Source organism: Lynx canadensis, chromosome E1 (assembly GCF_007474595.2).
Source record: "Lynx canadensis isolate LIC74 chromosome E1, mLynCan4.pri.v2, whole genome shotgun sequence".
NCBI classification, from domain to species: domain Eukaryota; kingdom Metazoa; phylum Chordata; class Mammalia; order Carnivora; family Felidae; genus Lynx; species Lynx canadensis.
In genome coordinates, this window is record NC_044316.2 from 59,386,213 (window position 1) to 59,407,136 (window position 20,924).

At 57.2% G+C, this 20,924-nt stretch overlaps 3 protein-coding genes across 6 annotated transcripts in view; 1 reads left to right on the top strand and 2 right to left on the bottom strand.

The window, feature by feature from the left end:
* Nucleotides 1-5,567, bottom strand: part of NPLOC4 (NPL4 homolog, ubiquitin recognition factor) — a 61,209-nt gene extending 55,642 nt beyond the window's left edge. For 2 of the 3 annotated variants that reach the window (XM_030294930.1, XM_030294928.1), the window contains exons 1-2: nucleotides 5,496-5,567; nucleotides 1,737-1,817 (exon numbers count right to left, since the gene is read on the bottom strand). In XM_030294930.1, coding sequence (XP_030150790.1) covers nucleotides 1,737-1,817; nucleotides 5,496-5,510 — 96 coding nt within the window. In that variant the 5' untranslated portion in view covers nucleotides 5,511-5,567. Of the gene's footprint in view, nucleotides 1-1,368; nucleotides 1,543-1,736; nucleotides 1,818-5,495 lie in introns of those variants that run through there. The other variant, XM_030294929.1, reaches the window with a different exon arrangement.
* Nucleotides 5,568-5,788: 221 nt separating this feature from the next.
* Nucleotides 5,789-20,902, top strand: TSPAN10 (tetraspanin 10). Of its 2 annotated transcripts, none has more exons than XM_030295293.2 (7): nucleotides 5,789-5,964; nucleotides 7,259-7,431; nucleotides 10,499-10,645; nucleotides 11,975-12,549; nucleotides 13,693-15,076; nucleotides 19,306-19,629; nucleotides 20,820-20,902. In XM_030295293.2, the coding sequence occupies exons 3-5, from the start codon at nucleotides 10,610-10,612 to the stop codon at nucleotides 14,186-14,188; spliced, it is 1,107 nt and encodes a 368-aa protein (XP_030151153.1). In that variant the 5' UTR covers nucleotides 5,789-5,964; nucleotides 7,259-7,431; nucleotides 10,499-10,609; the 3' UTR covers nucleotides 14,189-15,076; nucleotides 19,306-19,629; nucleotides 20,820-20,902. The 2 variants fall into 2 exon arrangements, with proteins under 2 accessions (XP_030151153.1, XP_032446957.1); XM_032591066.1 differs by having other exon boundaries at nucleotides 7,262-7,431.
* On the bottom strand, nucleotides 15,563-19,313 carry PDE6G (phosphodiesterase 6G). Its single transcript, XM_030295302.2, has 3 exons — nucleotides 16,987-19,313; nucleotides 16,536-16,576; nucleotides 15,563-16,149 (listed from the first exon to the last, which is right to left on the bottom strand). The coding sequence occupies exons 1-3, from the start codon at nucleotides 17,130-17,132 to the stop codon at nucleotides 16,073-16,075; spliced, it is 264 nt and encodes an 87-aa protein (XP_030151162.1). The 5' UTR covers nucleotides 17,133-19,313; the 3' UTR covers nucleotides 15,563-16,072.
* Nucleotides 20,903-20,924: the final 22 nt, after the last annotated feature.

Below are 20,924 nucleotides of genomic sequence, written 5' to 3' on the forward strand. Positions count from 1 at the left end.
TAAACAGTGCTATGGCATTATGATAGCAACTACCTTTTAGAAACCAAATTTCCCAAGGGTGGCTGGGTGGCTCAGTAAGTTAAGCATCCAACTTCAGCTCAGGTCATGATCTTACGGTTCGTGAGTTCGAGCATCACATCAGGGTCTGTGCTGACAGCTCAGAGTCTGCTTTGGATTCTATGTCTCCTTCTCTGTTCCTCCCCTACTCACACTCTGTCTCTCTCAAAATAAATAAATAACCGTTAAAAAAAAAAAACAAAAAAAGAGGAGGGGCACCTGGGTGGCTCAGTCAGTTAAGCGTCCGACTTCGGCTCAGGTCATGATCTCGCAGTTCGTGAGTTCGAGCCCCGCGTCGGGCTGTATGCTGACAGCTCAGAGCCTGGAGCCTGTTTCGGATTCTGTGTCTCCCTCTCTCTCTCTGCCCCTCCCCTGCTCCTGCTCTGACTCTCTCTGTCTCAAAAATAAATAAAACATTAAAAAAAAACATAAAAAAAAGAAAGAAAGAAAGAAAGAAAGAAAGAAAGAAAGAAAGAAAGAAAGAAAGAAAGAAACAAACCACGGCTGCCTGGGTGGCTTAGTCAGTTAAGCGCCCGACTTTCGCTCAGGTCATTATCTCACAGTTTATGAGTTTGAGCCCCACGTCCGGCTCTGTGCTGACAGCTCAGAGCCTGGAGCCTGCTTCAGGTTCTGTTTCCCTCTCTCTCTACCCCTCTCCCACTCATGCTCTGTCAGTCTCTCTCAAAAATAAATAAACATTAAAAAAATTTAAAAAGAAAGAAACCAAATTTCCCAAATAAGTGTTGTGGACCCACTAACAGATGACAGCCCAGTGATCCTCCTAAATCTGTTTACTTCCCAGGCCTTCAGTTTCCACCTTTGTGAAAAAAAGAAAAGATCAGACTACATGACACCTAAGATTTCCCCTGGCTCTAACACTCTATGACCCCGAAACCTTTTTTGTTTATGAAAATGAAAAACAATATTTATTATTACAAAGGTAACATCTGCTCACAACAGATTCAAATAACACAGAACGTATAAAGGTGGGCACACTTTTTCCCTAAAGGAAAGTATATATTTTTGCAAGCCATATGGTGTCCGTCACAACTACTCAGCTCCTTGTTGGAGTTCAAGAGTAGCCAGACGATACATAAACCAGTGAGTGTGGCTGGGTTCTGATACAACTTTATTTACAGAAATAGGAGGTCAGGGAAATGCAATCAGCGTGCCGAGGGGGAAAAAATTAGTCCGCCCATGAGCCATAGTTTGCCAATCTCTGGCATGGGGTATAAAGCAAGGGCCTCTCTCCTCCCTGGGTGACCCTTCTTAAATCTGGCTGTGCTCTTTCCCATTACATTCTGTGCTCACCCAACACATCTGTGCACGTGGCTCTAAGTCTCTAGGAACAAAGTGGATCACTCTATACGTGTTTTTAACAACTCTCCTTTGGTGGGCAGCTGAAGTCTTTCACTCTCCAATTTTTCATTCTCGTAAACACCAGTCCCGTGAACTATTTTTCCACTCATCTTCGGCCCCCTGGTCCTACGAGTGTAAGCAATGGTCAGCTGCGACACGATCTGACGCCGGGTCAGTCCAATCCGTCACGACAGAGAAAAGCAGTGCCAGAGGCTGAGCTAGGGAGTGGGCAGAATCAGGAGAGGAGGGGGGAAGAGGCAGCACAGATGGGAAGGGAGCAAAAGAGCAGGGGAGGGAGGACACACCCAGGCCACAGCTACCTTTTTCAGAAACGCTGCGGCTGTTTCTCTCTTCGTGGCTGTGATCCGCTTCACCCCGTCCGGGGACTGGACACGGATTATCTGTCACAAATGAAACAAGGTGGTCACCACATGGATGAGTAAGCTCCCGACCTACCACTGAAACTAACATCTGCAGTCTCTCAGCATCTGGGTCACCGAAACTTAGAGCCAAACCTCACCCTTCCCCTGGCAACACCCAACCCAGTATTTCAAAAGATGAAGCCGAGGTAGAGGAGATTCACCACCACAAGGGAAGAAACTCCATTACCATTTCACTCGGAGAAACACTTCAGGTTTTAACCACTATTCACAAGGAAGATATCCGAAACACTTAACATTTTTCTCTTCGGATTTACAAAAACAACAACAAACAACAGCAAGAAAAAACTCCTCCATGAACCACGAACACCCAGCCGGGTTCTTTAAAAAAGATCTCACCGGGGCGCCTGGGTGGCTCAGTCAGTTAAGCGGCTGACTTTGGCTCTGGTCACGATCTTGCGGTGCGTGAGTTCGAGCCCCGCGTCCGGCTCTGTACTGACAGCTCAGAGCCTGGAGCCTGTTTCGGATTCTTGTGTCTCCCTCTCTCTCTGACCCTCCCCCGTTCATGCTCTCTCTCTATCTCAAAAATAAACGTTAAAAAAAAAAATTAAAAAAAAAAAATCTCACCGTGTTCCAGAATCTGTACACAAAAAGTAGAGTGATCTAAAAGAAATCACAGGAAACCTTCTAATTTGTGAGCTTTAATAAAGAGACTAAAAGAAAAGAAATAAAGGTGTTTAACACCACAGTGAGCTTGGCAGGGTTTTAAGAAAAAAATATCTTTCTGGCAGGCCTGGAAGGCCACACAAAGAGCACCACTTTCTAGGACTGGATTTTTATGCTGATCAAAGTCCTTGGGGGGCGGGGGGTGGGGAGGGAGCTGCCACGCAAGGCCCAGGGTCCAAGTGCCTGCCTTAGTCAGGGAGCGTGAAAGGACATGCCCTGCCACGAACAAGACAGACAGCGCTCCCAGGGACACCTAGGACAGGAGGAAAGGGCAGGAGCACAGCACCCAGTACTCCCGGTGCACTCTCCTCCCAGCAACTTCTGCACTGTGCCCCGTACAGAAAACCACACACACACCAAACAAACAACAGAACCCTTTACACATGGAAAAAGTCACAAGCCATTGTTTTTAAAAAAGGTTTTCACTGGAGCCACCTGGCTGGCTCAGTTGGAGGAGTGTGTGACTCCTGATCTTGGGGTTGTGGGTTCAAGCTCCACGTTGGGTGTAGAGATCACTTAAAAATAAAATCTTAAAAAAAACAACCGAATTTTAATTAAAAAAATTTTTTTCACTGATTCACAACAAAATGCCACAATGGCTTTTGATCTACTGTCTGCTACTTTCGAACAAAATAAGAATCATCTAGATTCTCCTCAAGTAGCTGGACTGTCTCATTTTCTACTTTCACTTGACTGAAAAGGCTTTGTCTCCACAGTTCTCAATTTTGAAGATTTTGTTTTGAATAACTCTTAAGAAATCCCAATTGTTAAGAGCACAAAACATTTTCCGTTTGCTTAACTACATCTGTTCAACTTTCTCCCTCGTCAGTGAGGAGCGCAAATACAGATTCTTTTGAGTTTTGATTTCTACTCCACTTCACTCTGGACTGAACACCCAGAAAAACGGTTCCACGATGCACAGCACGGGCAGCAAATACTTCCATTTGTTCCCGAAATCTGTCTGCAACACTGTGGCACGTTAACAAGAGCTGCGTTGCTCTGTGGGAGATTTTGTGACCCTCCCTTTGACCATTCACTTCGGAACAAGAGCCTGACACTCCACCTCTGAGCTAAAGGCCAGGCTTACATGTTTCTGGAATGTTCTGAAGCTTGAGAAGTCCTTCTATTTGATCATCTGCAACAGGGCGGAGTCCAGGTTTCTCAACTAAACCCAGTATTTAACTCCAACAAACGTAATTTGTACCGAGGGAAGTTCTAGCTTGGTCTCTGACACAGGCCACAAAATAGTATACACAAGGAGAGGCAGAGACACACAGCCTCCTGCTAACTTAGGTTTCACTATCTAGAAAAAAACGAGCCTGGAACACTTCTTGGAGAGTCCAAGCATTAGCAAGATAAAAATCAGTTACACCCACAGTTTCTCACCTAGCCTTACACGCACCAGTAGAAAAATGTCCTTTTCTAAAACATGTTTGTCCGTGGCTACTTGAACTAAAAGTATGACAGTAAAGAGAGGTTGAAAGTAGATCTGAATGCTGATTCTCATCCTTTTTTTAGAAGTTACTGACGGGGTGCCTGGGTGGCTCAGTCGGTTCAGCGTCCGACTTCAGCTCGGGTCATGATCTCACGGGTTCGTGAGTTCGAGCCCTGAGTCAGGCTCTGTGCTGACAGCTCGGAGCCTGGAGCCTGCTTCGGATTCTGTGTCTCCCTCTCTCCCAGCCCCTCCCCCACTGGTGCTCTGTCTGTCTCTCTCTCAAAAATAAAAATTAAAAAAAACCAAAACATTAAAAAAAAAAAGAAAAGAGGGGCGCCTGGGTGGCTCAGTCAGCTACGCGTCTGACTTCAGCTCAGGTCATGATCTCATCACTCCGGAGTTCTAGCCCCGCGTCGGGCTCTGTACTGTCAGTGCGGAGCCCGCTTCAATTCCTGTCTCCCTCTCTCTGTGCCCCTCCCCAGCTCACGCTGTCTCAAAAAAAAAAAAAAAAAAAAAAAAAACATTTAAAACAAGAAAAGAGTCAATTTCTCTTAGGTTTCTCTTGGGGCATTTGTTCCCTCTGCTCGTCCATGGGAAACATGGAGGAGACACCAGGGGGCCTGCGTGGCAGCTGAGGGAGGGCTAGAGGAAAGCCTCCAACTCCAGAGCTCCTTCCTGTAGACCCAAGACATCCAGAAGGGAGAATCCAGGCCAGTCTGGACCCCCCAGCCAAACTGCAGAAGCCATCACTCCACTAAAGCAGGAATAGTACCTGCCACCCAATACTGCTTTGCTTCCCCCCCAGAAATCCCAAATATTCCTTGACATTAACCAAAATTCTTCTGTCCACCTGGTCTGTTGATTTTTTCCCAGCCACATTTACTTCTGAGAGGGAACTTGCTACAAGTAAAGGTAGGACTGTTTTGTTTTCCGATTTGGTTTTGTTTTGTTGTTTCCTCCTCGTTTCCACGGACTTCTTTAAGGGGCACGGCGGGGGGGGGGGGATGGGGGGGAGGGCATGCCAATTCCTAATTCCTGGTCACAAGTCAAATTCCAAAACGTCCCCTTTCAAACAGGTAGCTGTCAAACTGTCCTTGCCACCGAGGAGCAGGAGGCGGCGAGCCGCCGTGCGCCCCCCGCCCGGCACCCCGCGTCCGCAAAGGCCCCTCTGGACACAGAGCTCTCTCCTCGCGGGAACTGAGCCGGCACCTCCGGGGCCCGGTGCGCGGGCAGGGGCGCGCCCCGGCTCCGAGGGCCCGCCGCCCCGCAGCCCTGCCCCGCAGCCCGGCCCGCGCCGGGGACGTGGTGGCGGAAGGCCCGCGGCCCCGCACCCGGCCCGGCCCGCCCGGCGGGGCCCGCGCGGCCCGCGTCGCCAACGGCCGGGGAGGGGCGGACGGGCGGACGGACGGGAGGGCGGGGACGGCGCGAGCCCTCGGCCGGGAGGCGGCGGCGGGAGGCGGACTCCGCCGCCCCACAGGCCGCGCCGGTAAATCTGCTGCCTCATCCCGGAGCCCCGCTCGCGCTGCCGCCCCACTCACGATGCTCTCGGCCATGGCGGCCGATCCCGCCTCCGGGCTCGAGCCCCGGGCCGCCGCCGCCTGCCGCCCCGCGGGCCTCGCAGCCCCGGCCCCGGCCTCAGCCCCGGCCTCCCGCCGCCGCCGCCACCGCCGCTCCAGCTTCGCCGCCGGCCGCCACCGCCGCGACGTCCGGCGCCTCGCCCAACGCGCTCCGCCGGCAGCGCAGCCCCGAAACTGAGTTCCGGCCCTCCAACGGCCCGCGCATGCGCAGGCGCGCGGCCCCGGAGCCCGCCTCGGAGCCGCGCGCGGAGCCCAGGGCCCCGCCCGGCAGGCGGGAAGGACGCCCCGGGGACGCGCTGCTTTCTGAAAGCGCGGGCCGTGCGGAGAAAGTCCGACTCTCACCCAGAAGCCATCCCTGCTGGCTGGTAAGTGAGGAAACTAGCACGCCCTCCGTCTTGCCGGTAGCATGCAGAGAAATAATTTCAGGAAGGTAACGTCACACTTTCATGCTACGAATAAACGAAAAAAGGTATTGCCAGGAATCCGACAGAAGAGAAACAACTGAATTTAAACTGCATTTAAGGTCAACATTTCTCCGCCCCAGAGATGTAATAGTCTAAACTGTGCCGCCAGGGCCAGCCTCACGGGCCACCGACTGGCCCAGAGGCCCCGGCCCCGTGCTGGGTTCGACGTTCAGCTGCCAAGGGCTCGTAACTCTTCATAACGTTCAGCTAGGAGCCCCTCCTTGTTTTGCACTGGGCCCTGCAAAGTCCGTGGCTGACCTTGCCCATGACTGTGGGGGAGAGTTATGAAAACTTTTAAAGGCCAAAATCCGTGTTTTTTAACCCCGTGGCTCAGCTTCAGGTTGTATTTATCCCCTGTGCTGAAAAGTTCAGGGGACTGCCACTCTCCTTTCCTCCCTGTCGGCACCTCCCACCTTCCCCGGCTCTGTTATTACTGCTCCAGTACCAACGTTTACACCACCGTCTGTTCTATAATCTCAATCTCAACAGTCATTTGAGCTTGCCTTGTTCAGTCTGTCAACAGATAACTTTTCAAGTGTCTTCTCTGTGTGTGGCTTGGCTAAGCTAATGCCGGGAATAGAGCAGAAAGAGATCCCCTGGGGGAGTCTTCCCAGCAGGAGGCAGGTTGTAGGTATACATGTAGGTATACGATGTCCAGTAATGGACAACCAGAGCAGGGGAGGGGGTGGAGGGTGATAGAGACTATTTTATTTTTTTCAGTTTGTTTATTTCTTTTGAGAGAGAGAAGGAGAGCGAGAGCACAAGCACAGGAAGGGCAGAAAGAGAGAGAGAATCCCGAGCAGGCTCCACACTGTCACGGTCAGAGCCTGATGCAGGACTCCAACTCATGAACCGTGAGATCGTGACCTGAGCCTAAATCACGATTCGAATGCTTGACGGACTGAGCCACCCAGGCGCCCAGAGGCTATCTGAAAGCAGATGGTCAACAAAGACCTCTCTAAGGAGATGATGTGTGAGCGGGTCCTAGGTAAAGTGAGCGATACGGGTATCTGAGGGAAGAGTGAAAGGATGAGGGGAAAGCATGTGCAAAGGTCCGGCGGCGACCTGAGAAGTGCTGGGTGCTCCAGGAGCAACAAAGCAGCCAGCGTGGCTGGAGTACCATGAGTGAGGGCAGGGGAGGGCTGGGTCAGGAAGAATCACGTGAGACATGGAAAGGCCTTTAAATTCTATTCTAAATAGAAGTTAGGAAGCCTTTGGGGGGAAGAGAGCAAAGAAGGCATGCTCTCCATTATGTTTCAGAAGGATTCTCCGGAAGCTGAATGGACAAGAGACGGCGGGGAGAAGCAGGGAGACGGGTGAGGAGGCTGATGCCATAGTCCAGAGGACAGCGGGGTGACAGCAAAGGCTGAGAAGTGTCCAGATCCAAGACAAACTCCGGAGGGAGAGCCGAAAGCATTGCCTGGAAGATCAAGGTACTGGGTTTTATTCTACCAACACGCACCCTTCTATTTCCTGCTCCTCTTTTTCAGAATGGCCTCTGGTGTTTTTGCTTCTCTTCTATCCAAACGTATTCATTAAAAAAAAATGTTTTAATCTTTATTTATGAGAGAGAGAGAGAGAGAGAGAGAGAGAGAGAGAGAGAGAGAGAGAGACAGCAAGCAGGGGAGGGGCAGAGAGAGAGGGAGACACAGAACCCAAAGCAGGCTCCAGGCTCCGAGCTGTCAGCACAGAGCCCGATGTGGGGCTCAAACCCATGAACCATGAGATCATGGCCTGAGCCTAACTCGACGCTTAACTGACTGAGCCCCCCGGACACCCCTATTACACTGACTCTTTAAAGTTCTATGGTGGTCGTTTCACTTTGTTAGGGCTGCCGTAACAAAATCCCGCAGACTGGAGAACTTAAATCTGTTTTCTCATGGTTCTGGATGCTGGAAGCCTGAGATCAAGGTGACCAAGTTCGGTTTCTTCTGAGGCCGGCCGCCTTAGCTGGCAGACAGCTGTGTCTTTCCTCTGTGCTCAGGCATCCCTGGTGTCCCTCTGTATGTCCCAATTTCCTCTTCGTACAAGGCCATTGGCCCATTTGCCTCATTTTAAGTTGATAATCTCTTTTTTTTTTAAGGAAATTTCAAAAAAAAAAATTTGACATTTATTCATTTTTGAAAGAGAGAGAGAGAGACAGAGGGCAAGCTGGAGAGGGGCAGGAAGGGAGACACAGAATCCGGAGCAGGCTTCAGGCTCTGAGCTGCCGGCACAGAGCCCAATGCGGGGCTCGAACTCACACACCGTGAGATCATGACCTGAGCCGAAGTCAGCCGCCCAACCGACTGAGCCACCCAGGCGCCCCAGATTTAAATATATTAAGATGAAATTCTCAGGGTGCCTGGGTGGCTCAGTCACTTGAGCATCCAACTGTTGATTTCAGTACAGGTCATGACCAGGGTCATGGGATCGAGCCACATCCGTCTCCGTGCTGAGCATGGAGCCCATTTAAGATTCTCTCTCTCCCTCTACCTCTCTCCCTCACTCACACACTCTCTCTCTCTAAAATATGAAATGATATGAAATGAAATAAAAATGAAATTCATGTAACATGCTGTTAACCATTTTAGAGTGGACAATTCAGGGGCATTTAGCGCTTTCAAAGTGTGGTACAACCACGTCCTCTGTGGTTGCCACACATTCCCATCACCCCCAAAGGGAAACCCCACCCCATTCAGCAGCAGCCCCCCCATCCCCCTCCCCCAGCCCCTGGCAGCCACTGATCTTCGTTCCGTCCTTACAGATTTTCCTATTCTGAGTATTTCACGCGACGGCATCCTACCGTGTGGGCTTTTGTGTCTGGCTTCCTTCACTGAGCGCGAATTTTCCAAGGCCCAGCTATGTTGTAGCAGGTGTCAGAGTTCTGTTCCTTTCCGTGGCTAACATTCCACTGGGTGGATGGAGCACACCATTTGGATTATCTGTTCTTCGCGGATTCACACCTGGGCTCTTTCCACCTTTTGGCAGTTGTGAATAGTACTACTGTGAATATGCGTGCATGTGAATTTGTTTGAGTCCCTGTTTGCAGTTCAGGACATGCCTGGGGGCCAGATGCCTCACAGGCATCCCTCAGCACCTTACGTAAGACAACACCCCTCCCCCAACTCTCCTGCCTCCTTTCCTGGCTTCATAACTCTGGCGACCATATAAAATCACATATATTCACCTATCTATTCGCCTACTTTGGGACTTCCGCTTCCTGCTGACAAGTTGACGAGTTTTTCCACTGCCGTATCGCCAGGGCTCCGACAGTCCCTGGCATATATCCGTGATCTCTTGTGACAGTTATCTGTCGTAGGATTGTGTATCTATTGTAAATCCATTGTGACGGTAATGGGGTGAAACAAACTCTTCCAAAACTTAGCGGCTTCAAACGACAGCCACTCGTTTGCCTCACGGTCCTGCAGGTCGGGAACGTAGACTGGGCTCAGTTGCGTGATTGTCGCATGGGAACACGAGGCCGGAACACAGATAATTACAAAACGAAGCCAAAAGGAGCACATTAGAAGTGAAAAGTGCCCCCCAAAAGCCCAGGAGAGGGGAGGCCTCCGCTCGCTGGGCAGGATGTGGTCTGGAACTGGACACAGGGAGGAGATTTCAGGGGGTGGCAAAGGTCAAGGGCACTTGAGTGCTTGGCAGGCAGCCCATGGGGCTGGACTGTAAGGCGGGGGGGGGGGGGGGGGGGGGGTGCTTGGATGTCAAACCAAAGCAGCCAAGAAACACCAGAGGAGAGGATGGTGAAGACAGCGGGGCCTGTGGCATACCTGCCCCGGAGGAGGCCCCCCAACTTTCTCCTGCCATGGAAACATGTGCTCCCCCAACTTCCAGAGATCCCCGCGAGCCAAGGACTCACCTTCGTATCATAATCCCACACATCACAAGGGAGGGAGGGAGGCGTGGAGAGGTATGCGCCCGTGTTGTCAAAGCACTGGTATCGGGTGGGCATCTGCTCTGAGCCTTGCTTCGCCCCGCCATCCAAGCCAGAGAGAGGGGCCAGGAAGTACAGGGCCAGAGAGCACCCTGTCTGCACAGCAGCTGCGTGGCCCGGGTTCGTCCAAGCTCTAGGGCCCAGTGGACACGGTGAATACAGTCCTGCCCCTGAGAAGACAAACTCAGAGGGAGTGGGGAGCCCACGTACCTCAAAACCAGGAGGGACGTGATCTGGTCAGTGGACACGGCCTCGTTCTTGCAGTGAATGAATCGGGGGGATAACCTGGCATCTAGCTGCTGGCGGGTCTCCCAGGATTGTTCCTGGGAACCAGTTCGTGGGTCTGATTCCCTGGGTGAACTGACGGAGCCGACCTGCCAGGCCGAGGCCCACCCTGGGGGCCTGCAACGGTCACCACGAGATGGCAGCCGACCCACATCACGCCTGCACGGAGCCTCAGGGAATCCACAGAGGCTCTCCGTCTCAACAAGCAGAGGCTGCCTTAAGCCCTAAAATGTGATGCCTCACATGATCTGGTCATGACTGTGGCCTCCTGGCTCGGTTCACAGCTCAGCCGGCCCCGACTGCACAGCTCACAGACCAGCCGAGGACACGGCACCAGCTCTGCGTCCCAGCTAGAGAGGCCAGGCAGGGGCCCAGCGCACCTGTCCTGCTGGAGAATGGAGGAAGGGGAAAAGAGCCCCCTGCTGGTCCAGGTAAGCCAGTGCCCTGTTGGCCTCAGCCCCGGATTGGAGGTGTCTCCACCCCCCCCCCCCAAGGCTCTTGGGAGGACGGGCTGGGTTCACCCCCACCCTGAGCCTTGCAGTGTGCTCGGACCGGCCAGTAGGTGGGCGCCCGTGAGGGGCTAAGTTTAGGATGGGGGGTTACTGATCAGGCACCCGACCGTCACCCCTCACCTTGCTCCAGCTCCGAAACGTTTCCTGTTGTTGCCTTGTGTTTGCCGTGGCTGCGTCCATGCTCTGGGAACGGGGGGACGGTGCCCACTGGGGCCTTCGGGACCTCCCTCCTGTCCTGCTCATCCACCTCCACCTGTGACTACGCCCCCACCAGCCTCTTGGCCTTCTTACCCGCCCTGGTGCCCCCTTCCCCCCTCCTGCTCCCCCCTGCCCCCCACAACCTGGTGCCAGCAACCTGCCCTTTTGCTCCTACTGACTGTTGGGGTCTCAGGGGCTGATAAATAGTTCTCTTCTCCTCAGCTCCAAGTTCATAACGGATGAGGTTTTGATGCAGAGTCAGATGTGGGGGCAGGGGAGGGGTCAGCACTTCCCGACAGTCCACACCTGGCCCGGCCAGTGCCCCAGAGGGTGGCTGAGTGTCCTGCTGGAGGGCCCTGAATCCCACAGAGCCCTGGTCTCAGGCCGCCCTTCTCCCTGCCCTGGGAGCCTGCCTCCTACAGCTGTAGGCCCGGTACCACGTCTGTGCTCCGACAGTGGGACCAGCCCAGCAGACCCTGGGACATTGGGGCTGGTCTCAGAGCGGGGAGCAGAAAGGGCAGTCCCCTGGGCCAGCCCTTCTGCCTGACAGCCCCCACCCCCCTGGCCTGGGTGGGGAAGCCCCTCTCTCCACCGCACGTACAGACCAACCCACACAGATGCTTTTCCAAACCCGGGGTAACCGGCTGCCTGCCCGTGCCTGCGCTGCAGGAAGGTCAGGGGGCCTGACCCACATCCTTCATCACACGGGTGGGTCGGGGGAGATAAAGGGCAGGAGCGTGTTGGTGGAACGGCTGCCTCTCTGGATCCCCTTGCTCAGTCTGGACCGTGAACTGGCAGGGTACAGGCAGCCCTCGTTCGAAAGGAGGTGGGCCCTCACCGTCCCCTCTGCCGCCTGGCTGAACGCGACGAGCCCGGAGGCCACCATGTCTCCGGACTCCGAGGGCCTCTGAGCACCCCCTTCTCTATGCACTGTCCAGCCTTTTCCCGCTGCCGGGCTCTGACCCCTGGCCGCGAGGAGGAGGCCACCTCCCTGTTGGTTATCGCGTCGTGCTGGTGAAGTCTCCCTGTTCATCCCTCCCTCCTCTGCAGGACCCCGGGTGCCAGGAGGGGCCGCTCACTTCAAGCCGTCCAGGTCCGGTGCCCCAAGAGGAGCGGGTCTGGAGGGCAGGCCCCGGGGGAGGCCCGGCCTCCTCCCTCCCCTTGGGAATCGGCTGCCTGCGGTGCCTGACCTTCCTGCTCAACTTCCTCTTCTCTCTGCTTGGTCTGCTGGCCCTGGCCATCGGGCTCTGGGGCTTGGCCGTCAAGGGGTCTCTGGGGAGCGTCTGGGGGGCGGCCCTGCCCGAAGACCCCATTCTGGGACTGGTACTGGGGGGGCTGGCCGTCAGTGCGGTGAGCCTGGCGGGCTGCCTGGGGGCCCTGTGTGAGAGCGCTTTTCTGCTCCGCTGCTTCTCGGGGGGTCTCGTCGCCTTCCTGCTGCTGGAGGCCGTGGTGGGTGCCCTGCTGGTGGCCCTCTGGGGCCCGCTGCAGGATGGCCTGGAGCACACCCTGCGTGCGGCCATCACCCACTATCAGGATGACCCGGGCCTGCGCTTCCTTATTGACCAAGTCCAGCTTGGGCTGCAGTGCTGCGGGGCGTCTTCCTACCGGGACTGGACGCGGAACGTGTGAGTCCCGGGCCCAAGGGGGAGGGACGGTCCCCAGCGGCCAGCACACCAGGCCACGCACTCGCTCGCGTGGGCACACTCACTCGTGCACGTGCTCACGTGGACACGCTTGCATGTATGCACACACACGTGCACGTGCACACTCTTGGGCCCGTGTTTCTGCTCCTTCTCGTGGACCAGGACCAGGTGGACCGAGATCGAGCCAGCAGAGTCAGAAAGTCACTTTTGGGGGTGTTTTTGTGAAGGTCATCGCACAGGACATCTCAGTGTCAAATGAAAATGACTTTTAGGTTACTTGGGGACACGGCTCCGGGCTCCACGGTTCTCCCTCAACAGCGTGTGCACGCCGGTGTCCGCGTGCGAGCGTGCGTCTGTGTGTGCATGGATTTAGGGACACGGTGTAGTGTATTTTTTACACTGTGCCTGAGGACAACTGGCCACGAGAGACAGAGCCATACAGAGGCTTGAAAAACAGCCATCTGTATCCAACGGTCACTCAAACATGCCAGGCACTCCAGAAGCATCCATGTGGGTGTTCTCACTCACAGGCTGTGTCTGACTTTGGATTGGTGGCGGGCCCCTGTGGGGTCACGTTGCCACCTATCCTGCCGGCTTTCGAGTCCTTGTCTCGGTGAGGCCCACTCTTCCGGGAGATGAGAGCAGGCCTGTGAGGGAGGGCAAGGGGGGTGACCTGGAGGCACAGGACCCTGGACCCCAGTCAAAGGCCGGGGACGCTGGGCTGCTGCCCGGAGAGGGGGGCCGTGAGGAGAGCAGCTTCCTCCCGCCTGGCGAGCTCCTCCCAAGTGCTGCCCCTCACTCCCTGTTGTGACCCCCCCGCAGGCTTCCGCCCACCTGCCCCCTCCAGTCCTGCCTGTTCAGACCAACTCAGCAGCCCCCACCGAGCGAGGCGGTCTTCATTCCCCCCCTCACGAGCTTGTCTCTCCCCCTTGAACCCTGTCACCAAATACGTCCCTTCTAGCCGAGATTTTACAGGTGCCTGCATGTGCGCAGGGCTACTGGGTGCTGGGATAAGCTCCGGAAACCTGGGTACTGTGTGTGCACAAGTATGTGTGCGGGCGTGCACGCATCTGTGTGTCTGCGTGTGCCCTCCAGACTGACGCCCAGGTGTGCCCGCCCTTACAGATACTTTAACTGCAGCTCCCCGGGGGTCCAGGCCTGCAGCCTTCCTGCCTCCTGCTGCGTCCACCCCGGGGAAGACGGAGCCTCTGTCAACGACCAGTGTGGCTCTGGAGCCCTGCGCCTGGACGAGGATGCCGCTCGGAGAGCGGTGCACCTGGAGGGCTGTGGCCCTCCTCTCCGGCGGTGGCTGCGCAGGAACGTGCGGGCCGCGGGCGCCTACGCCATCGTGGTTGTGGCGGTCCAAGGGGTGGAGCTCCTGTTGGCCAACCAGCTGGTGAGGGCCCTGGCCGTCTGCCGGGGGGAGGCGGACGGCCCCAGAGCCGCAGGGACGGTGGCCTTGTCCGCCCGCGCCTCACCCTCCGTGAAACGGCCCCTGCCAAACCGGCCTAGGGCTCACAGCCCAGGAGGACCCCCAGGGAAGGTGTCCTACGGCATCCCAGACGCCCTGGCCTCCTCCACCGGCTGCGCCTCCGGCCCCCCAGGGCCCCCCTTCCCCTGAGGGCAGAGCACGTCCGCCTCCTTCCCAGTTCCGTCAGGCCCTGCTAGAATGAGTCCCCGTGCCACCTCCCGATTTCACGATCTTTCGGGGACTTTCGTTCTCCGCCGCTGAGTCGGGCACTGCCTGCTCCCCGGCAAACGCCGCTGTGACCTGAGCGTAAGCTGAGCCTGGTGGGTGCTGCTGGCCGCTGTCTGCCTCCTCCGGGGACGCCAGGCAGAGCCACCCGGCGGGCAGGGAGCGTGTGGGGTATGGAGACCGGATGAAATCCTGCTGCCAAGCCCCCAACTCCAACCTCCACCTCCGACCGCCTCTGATGCCTACCTCCAAACCCTGCCTTGACCTCCGCTCTGACCCCGCCTCTGACGCTTTGCCTAGGATGTCACCTATGACCCCCAGTCTTGATCCCAGCCCTGATGTCTCACTCTCTCACCGCGGCCTGGGTACCTGCCCTCCTCTGGGGTCACCTCGCCCTTTCCCACCCGTTGTGGTGGTTGAGGTGGGGCCCAGGCGGGAGTAAACTTGAGCGACAGGCAGCATCCACACAATAAACAGCGCCGGTGTTAAGCGGGCAGCGTGAGGAACCCTTACCTAGCTAAGGCTCCTGGCCTTACCTAGGCGCCTAACCCTTACCTAGCTAAGCACCTGCAGATCGGCGCCGGGTCCGGAGCCGGCCTCTGCCAAGTCCTCTGCCCCCTCGCTGCGGGCACCCCGATCGCACTTCATCACCGTCGGTGACCCTTTCACATTAACGGGACCCCAGAGGGCCCTTCCCAAGAGTCACGTCTGCACCGTGCTGTGCGCAGACGCCCACAGACGCACCTGGCCCGTGTGGACGCACACTTGGGTGGCTTCCGGACGGTGACTGCTGCCGGGGACAGTTCCACACAGGTGTGTGTGTGTGTGCGTGCGCGCAGGTGCGCCCGCTTCCCCCGGGTGTGGTGTCAGGGGCGGAGCTGCTGGGTCACGGGCGGGCGCCCATCCAGCTTTCGTGGACCACCGAGGGAGGACAGGCTGGCTGGGCCACTGAGCAAACTCCACAATCTCTCTGCGCCTGTTTCCTCACCTGTGGGGCAGGGCTAAGCGTTCCCCCTCCCGGCAGGAGCTGTGGCTGGGCCCCATCCACCCCCTGGCGGGTGGGCTCCGGCAGCCGGGTGTGCGCGCCCTGCCCCCCAGCGTGTCTGGCCTCGCCGGGCGTACCCCCAGCCACCACAGGCCCAGGCTCGGCGCCTCGTGGGCGTCCCTCCCCCTCAGCCCGGCCAGGCCCCTGCGGCCCCCGACACCCTGCACCTGTACCCGTGCACTCCGGCTGGAGACCCACACCTTTGGGCCCTGCCCGCACCACGGCACACTCTAGACGAGCGAGGGGAGGCATGCTGACTTTATTTTGCAACACGGACAGCAAGCATGGGCCGTGGCGGGGAGGTCAAGTTTCCTGCTGGCGTGATGGGTTTGGAGGGGTGCCGCGCTCTTGCTGATGCCACCGGGACACCGCCCCCCACCCCTCCCCCGCCACCAACCCAAGGGCACCAGCTGGGAAGGACTGGCGAGGGGGGCTTGTCCTCACCACCAGATAGCAGGACGGGAGCAGGGGGTGAGGGACATTTCTGGGAGCCCTGCCCTGGCTTTCCAGCCCTAAAAGAAGATCTGCGGGCCTCTGGAAGTTAAGCAGGGCCTGACCGGGCCCGAGATGTCCTGCAGGGAGACGGGGGGCTTCTGGTAACTAGCATCTAGGGTCCCAAGGTTGTCACCTTGCAAGGGTCTCCAAACACAAACTGGACAACCCGGACACCCTCGGGGGGATGGGCTTCCTCACAGGAATCCTGACCAGGGGTCGGAGCGGGCAGCGGGGGGTAGGGCCCTGGGACTCCGGGTCAGGCTCTCGCGCTAGATGATGCCGTACTGGGCCAGCTCGTGCAGCTCCAGGTGGTTGAAGGCCTCCCATGGGCAGATGACCGTAATGTCTGCAGGAGAAGGGACAGTGGGACCAGGAGGGTCATGGCCCCAGGGGCCACCATCCCCTCAGGGGGTGAGAGGCTCTGGGTGCAGAGCCCTCCCCACCGGGGCACGCCAGCCGGAGGGGGCCGGGTGGAAGACAGTGGGTGCGGCAGGCCAGGTGGAGAGAGGGACGGCAAGAGCTCCCCATGCCTTTCCAGCCCCTCCAAGTCCACAGTGAACCCACCGAACGGGAGGTCTAAAGCTCGATATTGGGGGAGAGAATGAAGGACAGGCTTGGGGCGGCGCCCTAGATAAGCTTCCGTCAGAGGAAGGAGAGGAAGGGTGGGACGGCAGGCAAGCCCACAGGTGGGGGAGTGGGGGGGACCTGGGAAGACCCTCGAGGACGTCATACCTGTTCCCAGGCCTTCCATTCCAGGGATGTCATCCCCAAACCTATAGGACAGAGTGGTCAGGGCCAGCGGCCAGGAAAAGAGGAGTGGGTGTGTGTGGGGGGGGTGTTCATGCACTTGACCGCAGACCCCTGAGTTGCCCAGCGTGCCCTGGCTGTGAGTGTGTGTGCAGGGACACACGTCGGTGGTTGGCCTGTGGCTGAATCCCTAGGTGGCAGTGAGCACAGTCTCCAGACCCATTTGGCAGTAACAGATAGAGGGGGACAGGAGCCCCGGAGCCCTCCCGCACCCCCATGCTGAGAGGGACCGTCAGGCCCTCCAGAACCACCCCACCCTATTAGGACGATAGGATCACCCTCAGCCAGGACAGGACAGCTGAGCACCCACTCAAAGTGCAGCCCCGCCTCCTTCCTGTGTAGCCTGGGGCTGGGCCCCTCCCCAAGGCTTGCTTACCCTTGGACGCCTTTCTTGGGGGGTTTGCTCTTGAACTGCCTGGTTTGCCGCTGCTTAAATTTGGGGGGCCCTTTCCTGGGAGTGACAGGCCCCCCAATCACCCTGGTGGCCGACCGGATCTCGGCCTTGGGTGGCTCCAGGTTCATGGCCAGGATGGCGGAGACCTCTGGCTTCTAGACTTCCTCACGCTGTGGGCTGGGGGCACACCAGGCTGGTGGGGGGAGGGGATCCCAGTCAGCCCCCTTGCAGGTCTCAACCCAGAAGAACAGAGGAAATCCTGAAACACGAGATCCTGGGCATGACCCCGACAACAGCCCCCTCTCATCTCCAGGTGGGGCTCCAGCTGGGGTCAGGCAGAGGGAATGAGAGTCCTGGGTGGCCCTGCAGGTGCACCCCCCTCGGGTGGGTGGGGACACTCTGTCTCATTCCCGGTGGCATGCCAGGCAGCTAGTAGTGTCAATGAAGAACGACTAAGGGAGGGCAGTATGCTGGCCAGGGAGGGGCGTGTCTCAGAACAAGTCCTGAGCTCAGCTGTGCAACCCTCCCCTCCACCCCAGCAGCTTCCTCTCTCAACTAGTAGACTCTTTCACCCCCCACCCCACCCCCGGCCACTCGCTGTGCTGAGGGACTGCTCTGGGCACCAGTGCCACCTGCTGGTGTCCCTGAACCCACTGCATAGGGCGACCTCCCCTCTGCCCCTCCCGCAGAACCTCTCCCTGGATGCCCTAAGCCCCCTGACCCTGCTCAAGGGCGACTCAGCTTCCCCTAAGCCTATTAGCTCCAGAGGGACACTCTAATCCCTCAGGGCCGCTGTGAGCCTGGAAGGTTCTGGGGCTAAGCACATGACACAGACAGGAGCCCCTGGCACTGGATACCCCAGGCACCGCCTCTTGGGACCCATCCCTGGTATTGTGGGCTGCAGTGCCTGAATCCAGCCTTGGGCCACTGCCAGCTGCCTGCTAGAGCACCAGGGCTGAGACTGGCAGGCGAGGACAGGTGGGCCCACCCCGAGGAAGGCTGGGTGGTGGGTGTGGGCACCCGGTACCAGGGGGACCCCACCACGGACCTTCCCTCCCTAAGATTCCGCCTCCATGCCAAGAGGACGTGCACGGGGTCCAAGGTGCGTGGCAGTGGGCCTGGTGGTCCTGGCTGCTCAGACCCTGTGATGCCCACTCCTCACAGCCTAGACAGTGTAGGCTCAGCCAGACCCTTCCCCAGTCCCAGGCCGTGGGCCCGGTGTGCGCAGCCCTGGCCCAGACCGAACTCCTACTCTCAGATGCTGGCCTCATGGAAACCGCTGTCTAAGCTCTCCCAGCTGCCCCGGCCCCAGCCCAGCCTGTGGCTGATGCCCACTCAAGTTGGCTGGGAGTGTGTGGCCCAAGGTCCCCGGACCATTTCTGGCCTTGGGGGCTGCCTGCAGCCACTGTTTGATATGGGGGAGCTGAAAATGATTGGCTGGGCAACCTCTCTGAATAGAACAGCAGGCAGACCCCCACAGACCCAGTCCTCAGTGCGGTGGTAAAAAGCCCGCCAGCTCCCCATCCTCGGGGCAGATCCCCACCAACACCCTTGGGTAAGTGGCCACCAAGAAAGGCAACCAGGAAGGTCACTACTCACCACGCACTGGGCAGGTCTCAGGGGGCCATGGGTGTGAGTGACCAGGTCTCCCTCAGCAGGGTGCGGCTGGAAATTTATCCTGCCTCTGGCTAAACCGATTAGGATCGTTCCCTGACGCTACACTAATGAGATCATCAGGGCCATTCGGAAGGGCAGAGGGAGGGCGCCACCTCCGAGGATTCAGGGAGAGGAGGGAAGGGGCTCGGGTGTGGCCTGGGGCCCAAGGGATGAGCCAGGGATGTGGTCGGGACAAGGGATACGATGTGCGATCACAAACAGCTGGGGACGCACAAGACCCTCTCCTGAAGCTGCTCATCTCTGAAGCGAAGAAGAAACTGGCTGCTGTCCTGGGTCTCCCCTGCTTTCCATCCTCCGACTTGTAAAGAAACTGCCTTCACGGCCCCCAAGTCCTGCGTAGTGTGGCCACTATCCACTTCTCTGACTTCATCTGTATCCCTCCCCCTCGCTCTCCTCCTTTGCACCGGCTGCCCCCTCCGGTGGGTGTATTCTGCACCTGTCCTCATTCCCCTAGCTCCCTCTTCAGAGCTCCGCACCAGGATCCCTTCCTCAGGGTGACCCCTCAGGCTAGGCCAGGATACGTATTTCACAGGACCTCATGGCAACCGGAACTTTCCTTCATCACTCTTACATAGTCGTTCGTCGGAGCAATGCTTGTGTTAACCTCCGTCTTGCACGTTACAGTGGAGTGGGGCAGACATTTCTATTGGACCCCGGCGGCTAGCCCAGTGCCAGAACGTCACAGGTGGTGAAGTACCTGGGAAACAAACAGATGCACAAGGACGAGACCCACACCCGCATGTGTCTCAGCAAGCCTGGTGTTATGCTGCCCTGGCACGATTGCCGCGTTCCACGTGCAGGAGGGGCCTGCCTCGCTGCCAGGGCCAACGCCAGTGGCTTCTTGATGGGGACAGCTCACATCACACAGGCCTCTGCTAGGACTGTTGAGCTCTGAAGCGAGGCCAACTGAGTAGCATGCACTCGAGGTGTATGTACGTGCATACACAGGTACGTATACAAAACCTCTATAAATCTGATTTTTTTTTTAAGTCTATTTTGAGAGTGGGGGAGAGGCAGAGAGAGAGGGAGAGAATCCCAAGCAGACTGGGGCTTGATCTCACAAGCCATGAGACTATAACCAAAGCTGAGCCAAAATGAAACTTCGGTCGCTTAACTGACTGAGCCACCAGGCACCCCATAAACCTGAATTGTTGAGAAAAATGCAGAAAACCTCTATGTCTCTGAGAGGCCCAGAGCCCACCAAGCTTTGCTGTGCTGCTGTCTCGGGAAAATCTTTCTCTTCCTGGGCCGTTTTTCAATCTGTGTGAGGATGTGGTTAAATTAGATGCTCTGAGATATAGTCTAATAAATGTGTCACCATAAATCAGGTTTCTCTGAACCAATCAAAACCCTGTTTCTGGAGGGCACTCAGCTATTCGGAAAGACAGCCTAAGCCACAGGGGTCTCACTAGGCTCACATTTTCTCCCACTCCCTGGCCCACACATCGCCATGTGATACACTAGCTTTACATTAAAGCCCCTACTTGGGAAGACCTATCAGCTCAAACCTCTCACGAAGTTCTAGTACAATCTTAGCTTTTTCTTTAAATGAGAAGAGATAAAACAGGCATAAATTCCTTTAATCCCTGCCTTGCCCAGGCTGCTCGTATCAGCGCTTGGAAATGCTGGGGGAGGGAGAGAAGGTGGGACAATTTCCATGCTGGCGGTGAGCAGGAGAGGTGGGCAGTGAGGACCCTAAGACAAAGTCCTACCTGGGCTGGATGGCCCAGCAGCCAGGTCTGCAGCCGACCAGGCTGGTTTCCTGGAGGCTGATTCTAGGGCTGATGCCCTGGCCAATCGCCCCGATCCTCGGAGCTAAGTGGGTTGGAAGGACTGAAGGCTCAGGCCCCGGCGGTGTATCTACCGCCTCCCCCCTGGCTGAATGGGTATCTCCCCAAGGATCCCTGCAGCTGGAACAAAGGGGCCCTTCCCAGGCTGCCCGCGGGCGTTCGTGCCTGCTAGAGGCCTTGCCAATAGCGGCTTCGAGGGACCAGATGGCCCTCCCTCTGCTGCAGCACTGAGAATAACCAGAGCTGACCTCGGGGCAGGACTTCTGGGACGCTGGGAGGCAGAAGGGGGTTCCTGGGGTCGTCGTCACATAATTATTCAAAAGAACGGAGCTTACGTTACCCTTACAGGTTGGTAAAGCTGTAGGCCCTCAACGAATGTTGGATTGCAACCTGTACCGTCTTTCTGTGACAACGCGACGTCAGTCCTGCACACGACAACACGGAAGCCTCCGG

What these genes read in the sequence shown, in the direction of transcription:
- PDE6G (XM_030295302.2), bottom strand. Translation starts at nt 17,132, where the DNA reads ATGAACCTGGAGCCACCCAAGGCCGAGATCCGGTCGGCCACCAGGGTG. An exon ending in CCCAAGAAAGGCGTCCAAGG is followed by an intron (nt 16,577 to 16,986) that starts GTAAGCAAGCCT and finishes TCTGTCCTATAG; the next exon opens with GTTTGGGGATGACATCCCTG. An exon ending in AATGGAAGGCCTGGGAACAG is followed by an intron (nt 16,150 to 16,535) that starts GTATGACGTCCT and finishes CTTCTCCTGCAG; the next exon opens with ACATTACGGTCATCTGCCCA.
- TSPAN10 (XM_030295293.2), top strand. Translation starts at nt 10,610, where the DNA reads ATGGAGGAAGGGGAAAAGAGCCCCCTGCTGGTCCAG. An exon ending in AGAGCCCCCTGCTGGTCCAG is followed by an intron (nt 10,646 to 11,974) that starts GTAAGCCAGTGC and finishes CCTCCTCTGCAG; the next exon opens with GACCCCGGGTGCCAGGAGGG. An exon ending in CGGGACTGGACGCGGAACGT is followed by an intron (nt 12,550 to 13,692) that starts GTGAGTCCCGGG and finishes CCGCCCTTACAG; the next exon opens with ATACTTTAACTGCAGCTCCC.